The following is a 17,243-nucleotide window of genomic DNA, read 5'->3' on the forward strand; positions in this document are numbered from 1 at the left end:
AAGCCTAGGGTGAGAATGCAGCAGCTACTGTAAGTGGAAAAGAGAGTCAACAATGCCCATTTGCACGCCTCACTGTGCCCATTTGCAACCTCACTGTGCCCATTGCAGTCTCACTGTGCCATACCTCACTGTGCCCATTGCAGTCTCACTGTGCCATACCTCACTGTGCCCATTGCAGTCTCATGCCGCGTACACACGATCGGTTAAACCGATGAGAATGGTCTGATGGACCGTTTTAATCGGTCCAAACCGATCGTGTGTGGGCACCATCGGTTATTTAACCATCGGTTAAAAAAAAGCCAACTTGTTTTAAATTTAACCGATGGATTTCTAACCGATGGGAAAAAAACGATCGTTAGTAGGCACAACCATCGGTTAAAAATCCACGCATGCTCAGAATCAAGTCGACGCATGCTTGGAAGCATTGAACTTAGTTTTTCTCAGCATGTCGTTGTGTTTTACGTCACCGCGTTCTGACATGATCGTTTTTTTAGGCGCGACGGACCATCAGTCAGCCTTATCGGTTAACCGATGAAAACGGTCCATCGGCCTGTTCTCATCGGATGGACTGATCGTGTGTAGGCGGCATCACTGTGCCATACCTCACTGTGCCCATTGCAGTCTCATTGTGCCCACTGCAGTCTCACTGTGCCATACCTCACTGTGCCCATTGCAGTCTCACTGTGCCCATTGCAGTCTCACTGTGCCATACCTCACTGTGCCCATTGCAGTCTCACTGTGCCTGAGTACCGGAATCCTTGATATGCATCCATTTTTTTAAAGTCGCGGCTTCTTCCTGGCATTCCGTTCCGTCATAGGCATTTGACACTGTGTTCCGCCTATCACGGAGGTCCTCTCATCCTCGAACAGTCTCCCAGCAGACATTGTCTTCAGTGTTCCGCCAATCACGGACGTCCTCTTGTCCGAGGATGAAAGAATGTCCGTGATTGGCGGAACACTGAACACAGCGTCTGCTGGGAAACTGAGTCCGAGGATGAGAGGACCTCCGTGATAGGCAGAAGTGTCAAATGCCTATCACGGAACGGAACGACAGGAGACATGTGACATGTTGGGTATCAATTTACTCGGCGTAACATTATCTTTAACAATGTAAAAATAAATTGGGCTAACTTTACTGTTGTCTTATTTTTTTAATTCAAAAAAGTGTATTTTTTTCCAAAAAAAGTGCGCTTGTAAGACCGCTGCGCAAATACGTTGTGACAGAAAGTATTTCATCGATCGCCATTTTATTCTCTAGGGTGTTATAATATATATATATAATGTTTGTGGGTTCTGAATAATTTTCTAGCAAAAAAAAAAAAAAGATTTTAACTTGTAAACAACAAGTTTGTAAAAATAGGACCTGTCCTTAAGTGGTTAAAATTATAGACTGATCATTTCTTTGTCAGGGGGGCAAACGTGCAAAATCCGCAGGGGGTCGTATACTTTTTCCACCTCACTGTATATCTGCCACTATCTGAGGGGTTTCACATATTTGTTTTTACCTTTTGTCATTTCTTGTTGGTTGATAGTCCCAGTCCACCTCTATTGCTGCGATGTAGTGTACCCATGTCACAGGATTGCGTTTACTATGAGATCGCGGGTCGACGTGTGTGGGATCGTCCTCTATATCCAACACCATAGATTCATAATAGTCATCCTCCTCCTCATAGTCATCATCATCATCACCAGGGATGTGTGATCTGGTTTCCGGTTCCCTTATACAATCTTCTACCTTGACCAAGGATGTCATCCTGCCTGATATGGACAATTACCGATAAAGTTTATAACAATACACACTGCTATAGAGGATATCAATTTTTTCTTATACAATGTGCTTTTTTAACTACCCCCAGGACCGCTAGGGATACTCTGCCTGACAGAGAGCTGCCTGTAAGAACTGAATACTCATAGGTAGATTCAGAAAGAGTTAGGCCGGCTTATCAGTAGATAAGTCGGCCTAACTCAGAATCTACGCCGCTGTATGTTTAAGTGTATGCTCAAACAGAGATACGCTTAAACATATCTAAGATACGGCGGCTTGCGCCGTCCTATCTTAGATTGCAATTTTTCTGATGGCCGCTAGGTGGCGCTTCCATTGCGGCCGGCGTAGATTATGTAAATGAGGGGATACGCCGATTCACGAACGTACGCCAGGCCCACGCAGTACTTTTACGCCGTTTACGTAAGAGATAGGCCGCGTAAAGTTAGAGCTAGGCTCTAGTGGAATAGTAATGTTAAGTATGGCCGCCGTTCCCGCCGCAAAATTCGAAATTTTTACGTCGTTTGCGTAAGTCGTCCGCGAATCGTGAATTACGTCGTTTACGTCCACGTCGAAATCAATAGGCCCGTACGGCGTACTTAGCCGCAATGCACACTGGGAAATGTAGTCGCCCGGCGCATGCGCAGTGACAAAAAACTTCAAAAACGTGAGGTCAAGCCTCATTGCCATGAAACACGCCCCCCCCCAACCCATTTGAATTAGGCGCCCTTACGCCCGCTCGTTTTAGGCTAAGCCGCCGTAAATTAGCAGGTAAGTAGATTGAGAATCATTACTAGCCTAGCTAATTTACGGCGGCGTAGCCTAAACAGGCTACGCTACGCCGCGCTAAAGTTAATCCATTGTACCTGAATCTAGAACTTTCATGAGAAGTTCTTCCAGCACAGCACAAGAGAGTTTTCTTGGATCTCTCAATTAATTTAAAGGTGCCACCTATCTATCTATCTATCTATCTATCTATCTATCTATCTATCTATCTATCTATCTATCTATCAATGAGCTGCTGGTGGAGGTGACAGCCTGCCGAGAGGCTTAAATGTGCCACCTATCTATTTATCTGGCAATGAGCTGCTGGTGGAGGTGACGTCCTGCTGAGAGGCATAAAGGTGCCACCTATCTATCTATCTATGAGCTGCTGGTGGAGGTGACGTCCTGCCAAGAGGCTTAAAGGTGCCACCTATCTATCTGGCAATGAGCTGCTGGTGGAGGTGAAGTCCTGCCAAGAGGCTTAAAGGTGCCACCTATCTATCTGGCAATGAGCTGCTGGTGGAGGTGAAGTCCTGCCAAGAGGCTTAAAGGTGCCACCTATCTATCTATCTGGCAATGAGCTGCTGGTGGAGGTGATGTCCTGCCAAGAGGCTTAAAGGTGCCACCTATCTATCTGGCAATGAGCTGCTGGTGGAGGTGAAGTCCTGCCAAGAGGCTTAAAGGTGCCACCTATCTATCTATCTGGCAATGAGCTGCTGGTGGAGGTGATGTCCTGCCAAGAGGCTTAAAGGTGCCACCTATCTATCTATCTATGAGCTGCTGGTGGAGGTGACGTCCTGCCAAGAGGCTTAAAGGTGACACCTATCTATCTATCTGGCAATGAGCTGCTGGTGGAGGTGAAGTCCTGCCAAGAGGCTTAAAGGTGCCACCTATCTATCTATCTGGCAATGAGTTGCTGGTGGAGGTGACGTCCTGCCGAGAGGCTTAAAGGTGCCACCTATCTATCTGGCAATGAGCTGCTGGTGGAGGTGAAGTCCTGCCAAGAGGCTTAAAGGTGCCACCTATCTATCTATCTGGCAATGAGCTGCTGGTGGAGGTGATGTCCTGCCAAGAGGCTTAAAGGTGCCACCTATCTATCTATCTATGAGCTGCTGGTGGAGGTGACGTCCTGCCAAGAGGCTTAAAGGTGACACCTATCTATCTATCTGGCAATGAGTTGCTGGTGGAGGTGACGTCCTGCCGAGAGGCATAAAGGTGCCACCTATCTATCCATCTATGAGCTGCTGGTGGAGGTGACATCCTGCCAAGAGGCTTAAAGGTGCCACCTATCTATCTGGCAATGAGTTGCTGGTGGAGGTGACGTCCTGCCAAGAGGCTTAAAGGTGCCACCTATCTATCTGGCAATGAGCTGCTGGTGGAGGTGAAGTCCTGCCAAGAGGCTTAAAGGTGCCACCTATCTATCTATCTGGCAATGAGCTGCTGGTGGAGGTCACAGCCTGCCAAGAGGCTTAAAAGGTGCCACCTATCTATCTATCTATCTATCTATCTATCTATCTATCTATCTATCTATCTATCTATCTATCTATCTATCTAGCAATGAGCTGCTGGTGGAGGTGACGTCCTGCCAAGAGGCTTAAAGGTGCCACCTATCTATCTATCTGGCAATGAGCTGCTGGTGGAGGTGACAGCCTGCCAAGAGGCCTAAAAGGTGCCATCTATCTATCTATCTATCTATCTATCTATCTATCTATCTATCTATCTATCTAGCAATGAGCTGCTGGTGGAGGTGACAGCCTGCCGAGAGGCTTAAATGTGCCACCTATCTATTTATCTGGCAATGAGTTGCTGGTGGAGGTGACGTCCTGCTGAGAGGCATAAAGGTGCCACCTATCTATCTATCTATGAGCTGCTGGTGGAGGTGATGTCCTGCCAAGAGGCTTAAAGGTGACACCTATCTATCTATCTGGCAATGAGCTGCTGGTGGAGATAATGTCCTGCCAAGAGGCATAAAGGTGCCACCTATCTATCTATCTATCTATCTATCTATCTATGAGCTGCTGGTGGAGGTGGCATCCTGCCAAGAGGCTTAAAGGTGCCACCTATCTATCTGGCAATGAGTTGCTGGTGGAGGTGACGTCCTGCCAAGAGGCTTAAAGGTGCCACCTATCTATCTATCTATCTATGAGCTGCTGGTGGAGGTGACATCCTGCCAAGAGGCTTAAAGGTGACACCTATCTATCTATCTGGCAATAAGCTGCTGGTGGAGGTGACGTCCTGCCAAGAGGCTTAAAGGTGCCACCTATCTATCTATCTATGAGCTGCTGGTGGAGGTGACGTCCTGCCAAGAGGCTTAAAGGTGACACCTATCTATCTATCTGGCAATAAGCTGCTGGTGGAGGTGAAGTCCTGCCAAGAGGCTTAAAGGTGCCACCTATCTATCTATCTATCTATCTGGCAATGAGCTGCTGGTGGAGGTCACAGCCTGCCAAGAGGCTTAAAAGGTGCCACCTATCTATCTATCTATCTATCTATCTATCTATCTATCTATCTATCTATCTATCTATCTATATATCTATCTATCTAGCAATGAGCTGCTGGTGGAGGTGACGTCCTGCCAAGAGGCCTAAAAGGTGCCATCTATCTATCTATCTATCTATCTATCTATCTATCTATCTATCTATCTATCTATCTATCTATCTATCTATCTATCTATCTATCTATCAATGAGCTGCTGGTGGAGGTGACGTCCTGCCAAGAGGCTTAAAGGTGCCACCTATCTATCTATCTGGCAATGAGCTGCTGGTGGAGGTGACAGCCTGCCAAGAGGCCTAAAAGGTGCCATCTATCTATCTATCTATCTATCTATCTATCTATCTAGCAATGAGCTGCTGGTGGAGGTGACAGCCTGCCGAGAGGCTTAAATGTGCCACCTATCTATTTATCTGGCAATGAGTTGCTGGTGGAGGTAATGTCCTGCCAAGAGGCATAAAGGTGCCACCTATCTATCTATCTATCTATCTATCTATGAGCTGCTGGTGGAGGTGACATCCTGCCAAGAGGCTTAAAGGTGCCACCTATCTATCTGGCAATGAGTTGCTGGTGGAGGTGACGTCCTGCCAAGAGGCTTAAAGGTGCCACCTATCTATCTATCTGGCAATGAGCTGCTGGTGGAGGTAATGTCCTGCCAAGAGGCTTAAAGGTGCCACCTATCTATCTATCTATGAGCTGCTGGTGGAGGTGACATCCTGCCAAGAGGCTTAAAGGTGACACCTATCTATCTATCTGGCAATAAGCTGCTGGTGGAGGTGACGTCCTGCCAAGAGGCTTAAAGGTGCCACCTATCTATCTATCTATGAGCTGCTGGTGGAGGTCACAGCCTGCCAAGAGGCTTAAAAGGTGCCACCTATCTATCTATCTATCTATCTATCTATCTATCTATCTATCTATCTATCTATCTATCTATCTATCTATCTATCTATCTATCTAGCAATGAGCTGCTGGTGGAGGTGACGTCCTGCCAAGAGGCCTAAAAGGTGCCATCTATCTATCTATCTATCTATCTATCTATCTATCTATCTATCTATCTATCTATCTATCTATCTATCTATCTATCTATCTATCTGGCAATGAGTTGCTGGTGGAGGTGACGTCCTGCCGAGAGGCTTAAAGGGGTCATTTATTTGCCTATCTATTCATCCAGAGCTTTTTTCCTCAGAGAATAGGTGCAGGAACTCCTCCCTTCCGAGTCACCTCTTGGCTCCGCCCCTACCCACCTCCGAGCACCGTTCCTTGTGTCTACCCCTTACCCACCTCCAAGTACCACCCCTTTTAGATAATACAGAACCAAGTGTCATTTTGTGGTGCTAGGTAATTTGTAAGGAATTTGTTAATGATAACAAAAGCAGTAAAATAGATCCACCAACAATGGACACCCCAGCGACAATAGATCCACCCCAGCAATAATGGACTGCCAACAGCCAGCATCAATGCACCCTCCAGCAGCCAGCAACATTAGATCCCTCCCAGCAATGATTGACCCCCCTGCAACATAAGACCCATCCCTAGCAACAATAGATCCCCCCACCAGCAACAATAGACCTCCCCAGAAACAATACACCCCCTGCAAAAATAGATCCCCTCCAACAACAAAAGATTCCCCAGCAGCCAGCATTGATAGACCCCTCCCAGCTACAATTGACCCCCCAGCAACAGAAGACCTCCCCAGCAACAGTAGACCCCATCCTCCGCAAAATAGATCCCCTCCAGCAACAGTAGATTCCCCAGCATCCTGCATTAATAGACCCCCCAGCAGCCAGTAACAAAGACCCCTGCCAGCAACAATTGACCACCCAGCTACAGAAGACCTCCCCAGCAACAGTAGACCTCATCCTCAGCAAAAATAGATCCCCTCCAGCAACAATAGACCTCCCTAGAAACAATAGACCCCCTGCAAAATTGGATCCCCTCCAGCAACAATAAATTCCCCAGCAACCAGCATTCATTAAACATCCAGTAGCAAGCAACAAAGACCCCTCCTAGCAACAGTTGACCTCATCCTCAGCAAAAATAGATCCCCTCCAGCAACAATAGACCTCCCTAGAAAAAATAGACCCCCTGAAAAAAATGTATCCCCTCCAGCAACAATAGATTCCCCAGCAGCCAGAATTCATAGACCCTCCAGCACCTAGAAACAGACGCTTCCCAGCAAACATTGACCACCCAGCAACAGTTGCCTCCACAGCAACAGTAGACCCCATCCTCTGCAGAAAATAGATACCCTCCAACAACAATAGATTTCCCAGCATCCAGAATCAGGAGACCACCCAGCACCCCTTGCCATTCAGATCTGAGGGGTTCCGAAACTGCTTCCCCCTATGTTCCTGATGAAAAAAGGCCCGGGCCCAGATTCTCAAAGGGCTTACGACGGCGCAACGCCATGTACGCGGTCAGAAGTCCTAATCTGGGCCGTCGTATCTATGCGCCTGATTCTTAGAATCAGTTACGCATTGATATCCATTAGATCCGACAGGCGTAAGGCTCTTACGCTGTCGGATCTTAAATGCAATTTTTTTTTTCGCCGCTAGGTGTCGCCTCCGTCGTTTTCCCCGTCGTGTATGCAAATTAGCAAAATACGCGAATTCCCGAACGTACGCGCGGTCGACGCAGTGAATTTACGACGTTTACGTTAGATTTGCGACGCGTAAAGTTGCCCCTGCTATATGAGGGGCAACCGATGTTAAGTATGGCCGTCGTTCCGCGGTCGAAATTAAAAAATTTACGCCGTTTGCGTAAGTCGTCCGTGAATGGGGCTGGACGCCATTTACGTTCACGTCAAAACCAATGACGTCCTCGCGACGTCATTTAGCGCAATACATGTCGGGAAATTTTAGGGACGGCGCATGCGCAGTACGTTCGGCGTGGGAACGCGCCTAATTTAAATGATCCACGCCCCCTACCCGGCTCATTTGAATTAGGCGGGCTTGCGCCGGGGGATTTACGCTACGCCGCCGCAACTTTACAGGCAAGTTCTTTGGGCCAGATTCACAAATGAGATACGACGGCGTTTCTCCAGATACGCCGTCGTATCTCTGTTTCTATCTATGCGCCTGATTCATAGAATCAGTTACGCATAGATATCCCTAAGATCCGACAGGTGTAATTGTTTTACACTGTCGGATCTTAGGATGCAGTACCGCGGCCGCCGCTGGGGGGAGTTTGCGTCGTAAACCAGCGTCGGGTATGCAAATTAGGAGTTACGGCGGATCCACGACGGTTTTTCGCGTTCGCTACGTCGCCGCTAGTCTAGTTTCCCGTCGCAAAGTTACACTTTTTTTTTGGTGCCCTAACTTTAGTCAGCAAGTGTATTGCTGTCTAAAGTATGGCCGTCGTTCCCGCGTCGAAATTTAAAAATCAACGTCGTTTGCGTAAGCCGTCCGGGAATACGGAAGTACGCTACGCAAAAAAATGACGTCACGGCGCGCAAAGCACGGCGGGAGTTAGGAAACGGAGCATGCGCAGTAGGTCCGGCGCGGGAGCACGCCCTAATTTAAATGGCACACGCCCTTTTCAATTGGCCCGCCTTGCGCCGGAGGCCGCGGGCGTAGGTTTTCATCGCAAGTGCTTGGTGAATCAGGCACTTGCGATGAAAAATTGCGGCGGTGTAACTTATCTAGGATACGTTACGCCGCCGCGATTCTACGTGAATCTGGCCCTTTGTGAATAAAGCACTTGCCCGTAAAACTTGTAAATGACATAAGTTACGCCGCCGCAGTTTTACGCCCAGATACGAGAATCTGGGCCCCGGTATCTATCTATCTATCAACATATATAAAATGTATACCTTCTGGGTGCGTCCTGGTTTGGCAGGAAAGTCTGTATACTTCCTTCTCTCCTGGGTTCACCATCGCCGTAAAAAAGCTGAACGCCGTCACGGGGAGTATGGGGACGCGGTGCTCTCCTATGACAAAGCTGTGCCCTTCCAGAGAAAAACGGTGAACTTCGCCGTGTGTCCCAAATCCAATGACGTTAAAATAAGCCGGCTTCTTCACACACATGGTTTGCTCTAAGGCATAAAAATCACAATAATAGTACATCAAAAACAACATAAAGTACAGAATGTGCACATCAGCACATGGGAGAAAAAGAAGCAGGGCTGGAAGATTACTGGTCGTGCTTCATTGACATGTGCTGAGACAGAACGTGTTCACAGGAGGAGAGAGCAGGGAGACGACTTCAGAAGCCTCTTTCTGCTCTTTCCTTGTCTAATCAAAGGCCCAGATTCAAAGAGATCTGCGCTATATTTGCGGAAAGGCGCAGGGCAACGATTTTGCCCTGCGCCCACGCAAATATTTTGCGCTGCCCTCGATTCACGGAGCAGTAGCTCCGTAAATTGCGAGAGCGCGCCGGCAAAATTGCCCGGCGTAAGCGCGCGCAATGTAAATGATCCCGCCGGGGGCGGGAATCATTTAAATTAGGCGCGCTCCCGCGCCGAGCGTAGAGCGCATGCTCCGTCGGGAAACTTTCCCGACGTGCATTGCGGCAAATGACGCCACAAGGACGTCATTTGCTTCAAAGTGAACGTGAATGGCGTCCAGCGCCATTCACGAATCACTTACGCAAACGACGTGAAATTCAAATTTCACGTCGCGGGAACGGCGGCTATACTTTAGCATTGGCTGCCCCTACTATTAGAAGTGGCAGCCTTACGCTAAAGATGCCGTACGGAAACTCCGTACCTTGCGTACGCAGGGCCCGCGCAACATTGTGAATCGGCGTAAGTATGCAATTTGCATACTATACGCTGACCACAATGGGAGCGCCCCCTAGCGGTCAACGCAAGAATGCAGCCTAAAATCTGCGTGGCATAAGAGCCTTATGCCACGCAGATTTTAGGCTGCAGTCGGCGTAACAAGTTCTCTGAATCAGGAGAACTCGTTACGCCGGCGCAAGTCAGCAATTGCGCTGCGTAACCTATGGTTACGCAGGCGCAATTGCTTACTGAATCTGGGCCAAAGGCTGTAGGCAGGGAGATGACCTCATACGACTGTTTCTGCTCTTTCCCTGTCAATTCGCAGGCTGTATAGGTTGGAAGATGACCTCATACCTCTGTTTTTACTCTTTCCCTGTCCAATCAAAGGCTTTAGGGCAGGGAGATGACCTCATAAGCCAGTTTCTGCTCTTTCCCTGGCCAATCACAGGCTGTAAGCAGAGAGATGACCTCAAAAGTCTGTTTTGCTCTTACCCTGCCCAATCACAGGCTGTAGGTGGGGAGATTACCCCATAAGTCTGTTCTGCTCTGTCTTTGTCCAATCACAGGCTGTAGGCCAGGAGATGACCTCATAAGCCTGTTTCTGCTCTTTCCCTGTCCAATCACAGGCTGTAGGGCAGGAGATGACCTCATAAGCCTGTTTCTGCTCTTTCCCTGTCCAATCACAGGCTGTAGGACAGGAGATGACCTCATAAGCCTGTTTCTGCTCTTTCCCTGTCCAATCACAGGCTGTAGGCGGGGAGATGACCTCATAAGCCATTCTCTGCTCTTTCCCTGTCCAATCACAGGCTGTAGGCGGGAAGATGACCTCATAAGCCATTCTCTGCTCTTTCTCTGTCCAATCACAGGCTGTAGGTGGGTAGATGGCCTCATAAGCCATTGTCTGCTCTTTCCCTGTCCAATCACAGGCTGTAGGCGGGGAGATGCCCTCATAAGCCATTCTCTGCTCTTTCCCTGTCCAATCACAGGCTGTAGGCGGGGAGATGACCTCATAAGCCATTCTCTGCTCTTTCCCTGTCCAATCACAGGCTGTAGGCGGAAAGATGACCTCATAAGCCATTCTCTGCTTTTTCCCTGTCCAATCACAGGCTGTAGGTGGGGAGATGACCTCATAAGCCATTCTCTTCTCTTTCCCTGTCCAATCACAGGCTGTAGGCGGGGAGATGACCTCATAAGCCATTCTCTTCTCTTTCCCTGTCCAATCACAGGCTGTAGGCGGGGAGATGACCTCATAAGCCATTCTCTGCTCTTTCCCTGTCCAATCACAGGCTGTAGGCGGGGAGATGACCTAATAAGCCATTCTCTGCTCTTTCTCTGTCCAATCACAGGCTGTAGGCGGGGAGATGACCTCATAAGCCATTCTCTGCTCTTTCCCTGTGCAATCACAGGCTGTAGGCGGGGAGATGACCTCATAAGCCATTCTCTGCTCTTTCCCTGTCCAATCACAGGCTGTAGGCGGGGAGATGACCTCATAAGCCATTCTCTTCTCTTTCCCTGTCCAATCACAGGCTGTAGGCGGGGAGATGACCTCATAAGCCATTCTCTGCTCTTTCCCTGTCCAATCACAGGCTGTAGGCGGGGAGATGACCTCATAAGCCATTCTCTGCTCTTTCTCTGTCCAATCACAGGCTGTAGGCGGGGAGATGACCTCATAAGCCATTCTCTGCTCTTTCCCTGTCCAATCACAGGCTGTAGGCGGGGAGATGACCTCATAAGCCATTCTCTGCTCTTTCCCTGTACAATCACAGGCTGTAGGCGGGGAGATGACCTCATAAGCCATTCTCTGCTCTTTCCCTGTCCAATCACAGGCTGTAGGTGGGAAGATGACTTGGCTGTGTTGCATAATGGCAGCAGAGAAAAGTCAGGTCTCTAGAATGGCTGTGCTAATTGATAGAGATGTATTTTGCCTGTGTAATTATCTGTTGCCTTGGGTTCAGATTTAAAAAGACAAATATATACACTATACCTGTGTGATAAATGCATTCCTATTATTAAAGGGTGTATTTATTTTACCTGGAATTGAACCATTAATAAATCCATTGATTGTATGCAGAGGCGTATCTTCTAATCCATTGTTATAGTGGCTTAAACCTGTATGTGAAGATACATTGAATTATTGATACACACAAGGATGCGCCTATACGTCTATATATCATTATGCACTCGGTACAGCTTTTTGGTAGATTTAAAATTAAACAAAACCCAAGAACAAAAAATATAATATAATGCAGTCTACCTGTCCATTCATGCAGTGGCTGCATTCACCCCCCCCCTTCATTTTGACCTGTGATCCTGCCAGTAAGCACACCTTCTGTCTTAAGTACTGATACTTTTCTCAAGTACTCGCCGATATCGATTACCGATACTTTTTATTAATGTCATGTGACAGTGGCAGTATTTTTTTTTTTTTTTACTATTTCTTTTTCTTTTACAGTGATTTCTTATTTTTTTAAGGGGGGGGGGGGTGGATTGTCAGTGTGTTTTCTTTTTTTTACATTTTTTAAAAAATATATATATATATTTATTGCAATTTTTTTTTTCTTTTTTTAATCAGCCCTGTTGGGGGGTCATTGGTGAGATATTAGGGGTCTTAACAGACCCCTGACATCTCCCCTTTGAGACAGAGAAAGGGAATAAGGACACAGATTCCCCTGTCCCTTTCTCTGCAGCCTCAGCTAAAATGAATGGAGAGAAGCTCCTCTCCATTCATAAACCATTCATAAACTATAGTGATCACTGACTCTGTTCATTCTGAAAAGGTAGGAGCCGGATTTAGCGGCTCCTACCTCCGCTCTCCATCCTGACAAATTGAGGGGGGAGAGCAGCACGGAGGGGGGAAAGCAGGACGGAGGGGGGAAAGCAGCACGGAGGACCGAGGGGGGAAGACAGCATGGAGCACGGAGGGGGAAGACAGCACAGAGGGGGGAAAGCAGCATGGAGGACGGAGGGGGGAAGACAGCATGGAGGGGGGAAGACAGCACGGAGGACGGAGGGGGGAAGACAGCACGGAGGACGGAGGGGGGAAGACAGCACGGAGGGGGGAAGACAGCATGGAGGGGGAAAGCAGCATGGAGGACGGAGGGGGGAAAGCAGCACGGAGGACGGAGGGGGGAAGACAGCACGGAGCATGGAGGGGGGAAGACAGCACGGAGCACGGAGAGGGGAAGACAGCACGGAGGGGGGAAAGCAGCATAAAGGACCGAGGGGGAAGACAGCACGGAGGGGGGAAGACAGCACGGAAGACGGAGGGGGGAAGACAGCACGGAGGACGGAGGGGGGAAGACAGCACGGAGGATGGAGGGGGGGGAAGACAGCACGGAGGACGGAGGGGGAAGACAGCACGGAGGATGGAGGTCGGAAGACAGCACAGAGGATGGAGGGGGGGAAGACAGCACGGAGCATGGAGGGGGGAAAGCAGCATGGAGGACGGAGGGGGGAAAGCAGCACAGAGGACGGAGAGGGGAAGACAGCAAGAAGGGGGGAAGACAGCACGGAGGGGGGAAGACAGCACGGAGGACGGAGGGGGAGAAGACAGCATGGAGGATGGAGGGGGGAAGACAGCACGGAGGACGGAGGGGGAGAAGACAGCACGGAGGATGGAGAGGGGAAGCAGCACAGAGGATGGAGGGGGGAAGACAGCACAGAGGGGGAAAGACATCATGGAGGATTGAGGGGGGAAGACAGCACGGAGGACGGAGGGGGGAAGACAGCTCGGAGGATGGAGGGGGGAAGACAGCTCGGAGGATGGAGGGGAGAAGACAGCACAGAGGGGGGAAGACAGCACTCAGGACGGAGGGGGAACAGCACGGAGGGGGACAGTCAGCGGTGATCGGTGCGGCTTTGGGGGGAGTTACAAGCACCGATCACCGCTGTATAACTTTAACCAAAACAGCTGAAAAGGGAGCAGATCAGTGCTTGCAACTCCCCTGCCGCACTGATCACCCCTGACTGCCCAGGTATCGGGTGAAGCATCGGAGCATTTCCCAGAGTACAAGTACTCTGGGAAATGCTCGGCATCGGTACCGATACTAGTATCGGGACATCCCTAGTTTATATACACTTTACCATAACTTACGTTCATCAAATACTGCCAGGACAATTATTTTTTCCTGGACTCCATACTGAGACCCGTCTTCTGAAAGAGATCCTGCAAATGTGAAAATAAACATATTAACACGCTGATTTTTTTTTCAATCGTATGCAGGGCTGACCTTTGGGTTCCACAGGGCATCACCCCTGCCCCATGCTAGCAGCCCCTGGTTCTCCAGTAGGGTTGCCACCTGTCCAGGATTCACCCGAACAGTCCAGGTTTTGAATTATGTGTCCGGGTTTCAGTCCGCCTGAAACCCGGACACATTATTCAGACTGGGCTGCAAAAACCTAACATGTTTTAAGAAAACGGTATAGATGTCAGGTTAAGTTGCCAGATCCCACCAGGACTTTAGCAACTTTTATAGATGTCAGTCCAGGTTGCAAAAACTCAACAGGGTTCTAGCAACCTCTATAGGCATCAGTGCAGGTTGCAAAAACCCAACAGGGTTCTAGGAACTTCTGCAGATGTCAGTCCAGGTTGCAAACACCCAGAAAGGTTCTAGTAGCCTCTATAGATGTCAGCAGAGGTCTCAAAAATCCAACAGGGTTTTATCAACCTATATGGATGGATGTCAGACCAACCTTTATGCAGGGCTGGTGCCAGGACTTTTGACACCCTAGGCGAAACCTAATTTTGCCGCCCCCATTGGCTCCACCCCTGCCCTGCCCATGTATACCCCACCATTTTAACGAAACGCCCATCAAATGCAGCCCACCAGCACCCATCAAATGCAGCATCACCAGCGCATATCAAATGCAGCCTCACAAGCGCCCATTAATGCAGCCTCACAAGCGCCCATCAATGCAGCCTCACCAGTGCCCATCAATGCAGCCTCACAAGCGCCCATCAATGCAGCCTCACCAGCACCCATCAATGCAGCCTCACCAGCACCCATCAATGCAGCCTCACCAGTGCCCATCAATGCAGCCTACCAGTGCCCATCAATGAACGTTTGCGAGTCAGGATACAGACACAGTCCTTCGCCACCGCTGCGCCTCTGACATTATGTGTGAATGGAGCGGCGGCTGCCTGCTGATACTGAGACTTAGTTGCTTGCTTCAGAGAGAAAAGAGTAGAAACACCAGTGGCCGAGCGCCCTAGGCGGCTGCCTAGTTTTCCTAGTGGTAGCACCGGCCCTGCCTCTATGGATGTCAGGTCAGGTTGCCAAAACCCAACAAGGTTCTATCAACTTCTATAGATGACAGATCATGCAACCTCTGTGGATATCAGGTCAGGTTGCGAAAACCAAACAGGTTTTATCAACCCCTACAGATGTCAGTCCAGGTCACAAAAACACAACAGGACTCTAGCAACCTCTATAGATGTCAGTCCAGGTCGCAAAAATCCAACAGGGTTTTATCAACCTTTATGGATGCCAGACCAACCTCTATGGATGTCAGGTCAGGTTGCCAAACCCCAACAGGCTCGATCAACCTCTATGGATGCCAGACCAGGTTGCAAAAATCCAACAGGGTTTCAGAAACCTCTATAGACTTCAGTCTAGATGCATAAACCCAACAGGTTTGGGCAACCATTATAGATGTCAGTCCAGGTCACGAAAATCCAACAGGGTTCTATCAACTTCCATAGATGCCAGATCTAGCAACCTCTGTGGATGTCAAGTCAGGTTGCCAAAACCAAACAGGTTCTATCAACCCCTTACAGATGTCAGTCCAGGTCACAAAAACACAACAGGACTCTAGCAACCTCTATAGATGTCAGTCCAGGTCACACAAATCCAACAGGGTATTATCAACCTCTATGGATACGAGACCAACCTCTATAGATGTCAGGTCAGGTTGCCAAAACCCAACAAGGTTCTATCAACTTCTATAGATGACAGATCATGCAACCTCTGTGGATATCAGGTCAGGTTGCGAAAACCAAACAGGTTTTATCAACCCCTACAGATGTCAGTCCAGGTCACAAAAACACAACAGGACTCTAGCAACCTCTATAGATGTCAGTCCAGGTCGCAAAAATCCAACAGGGTTTTATCAACCTTTATGGATGCCAGACCAACCTCTATGGATGTCAGGTCAGGTTGCCAAACCCCAACAGGCTCGATCAACCTCTATGGATGCCAGACCAGGTTGCAAAAATCCAACAGGGTTTCAGAAACCTCTATAGACTTCAGTCTAGATGCATAAACCCAACAGGTTTGGGCAACCATTATAGATGTCAGTCCAGGTCACGAAAATCCAACAGGGTTCTATCAACTTCCATAGATGCCAGATCTAGCAACCTCTGTGGATGTCAAGTCAGGTTGCCAAAACCAAACAGGTTCTATCAACCCCTACAGATGTCAGTCCAGGTCACAAAAACACAACAGGACTCTAGCAACCTCTATAGATGTCAGTCCAGGTCACAAAAATCCAACAGGGTATTATCAACCTCTATGGATACGAGACCAACCTCTATAGATGTCAGGTCAGGTTGCCAAAACCCAGCAGGCTTGATCAACCTCTATGGATGCCAGACCAGGTCGCAAAAATCCAACAGGGTTTTAGCAACCTCTTCAGTCTAGGTTGCATAAACCCAACAGGTTTGGGCAACCTCTATAGACATCAGTCTAGGTTGCATAAACCCAACAGGTTTGGGCAACCATTATAGATGTCAGTCCAGGTCAAGAAAATCCAACAGGGTTCTATCAAATTCCATAGATGCCAGATCTAGCAACCTCTGTGGATGTCAGGTCAGGTTGTGAAAACCAAACAGGTTCTATCAACCCCTACAGATGTCAGTCCAGGTCACAAAAACACAACAGGACTCTAGCAACCTCTATAGATGTCAGTCCAGGTCACAAAAATCCAACAGGGTTTTATCAACCTCTATGGATAGTATCATACGAGACCAACCTCTATGGATGTCAGGTCAGGTTGCCAAAACCCAGCAGGCTCGATCAATCTCTATGGATGCCAGACCAGGTTGCAAAAATCCAACAGGGTTTTAGCAACCTCTATAGACTTCAGTCTAGATGCATAAACCCAACAGGTTTGGGCAACCTCTATAGATGTCAGTCCAGGTCACGAAAATCCAACAGGGTTCTATCAACTTTCATAGATGCCAGATCTAGCAACCTCTGTGGATGTCAGGTCAGGTTGCCAAAACCAAACAGGTTCTATCAACCCCTACAGATGTCAGTCCAGGTCACAAAAACACAACAGGACTCTAGCAACCTCTATAGATGTCAGTCAAGGGTTTTATCAACCTCTATGGATGCCAAACCAACCTCTACGGATGTCAGGTCAGGTTGCCAAAACCCAACAGGCTCGATCAACCTCTATGGATGCCAGACCAGGTTGCCAAAACCCAACAGGCTCGATCAATCTCTATGGATGCCAGACCAACCTCTATGGATGTCAGGTCAGGTTGCCAAAACCCAACAGGCTCGA

General features: G+C 48.7%; 1 protein-coding gene across 1 annotated transcript in view; it reads right to left on the reverse strand.

The window, feature by feature from the left end:
• F8 (coagulation factor VIII) overlaps nucleotides 1–17,243 on the reverse strand; it is a 99,358-nt gene that overhangs the window by 62,884 nt on the left and 19,231 nt on the right. The window contains exons 5-8 of the mRNA XM_040322800.1: nucleotides 13,831–13,902; nucleotides 11,769–11,846; nucleotides 8,829–9,050; nucleotides 1,506–1,758 (exon numbers count right to left, since the gene is read on the reverse strand). Coding sequence (XP_040178734.1) covers nucleotides 1,506–1,758; nucleotides 8,829–9,050; nucleotides 11,769–11,846; nucleotides 13,831–13,902 — 625 coding nt within the window. The remainder of the gene's footprint in view (nucleotides 1–1,505; nucleotides 1,759–8,828; nucleotides 9,051–11,768; nucleotides 11,847–13,830; nucleotides 13,903–17,243) is intronic.

Source organism: Rana temporaria, chromosome 9, assembly GCF_905171775.1.
Source record: "Rana temporaria chromosome 9, aRanTem1.1, whole genome shotgun sequence".
NCBI classification, from domain to species: domain Eukaryota; kingdom Metazoa; phylum Chordata; class Amphibia; order Anura; family Ranidae; genus Rana; species Rana temporaria.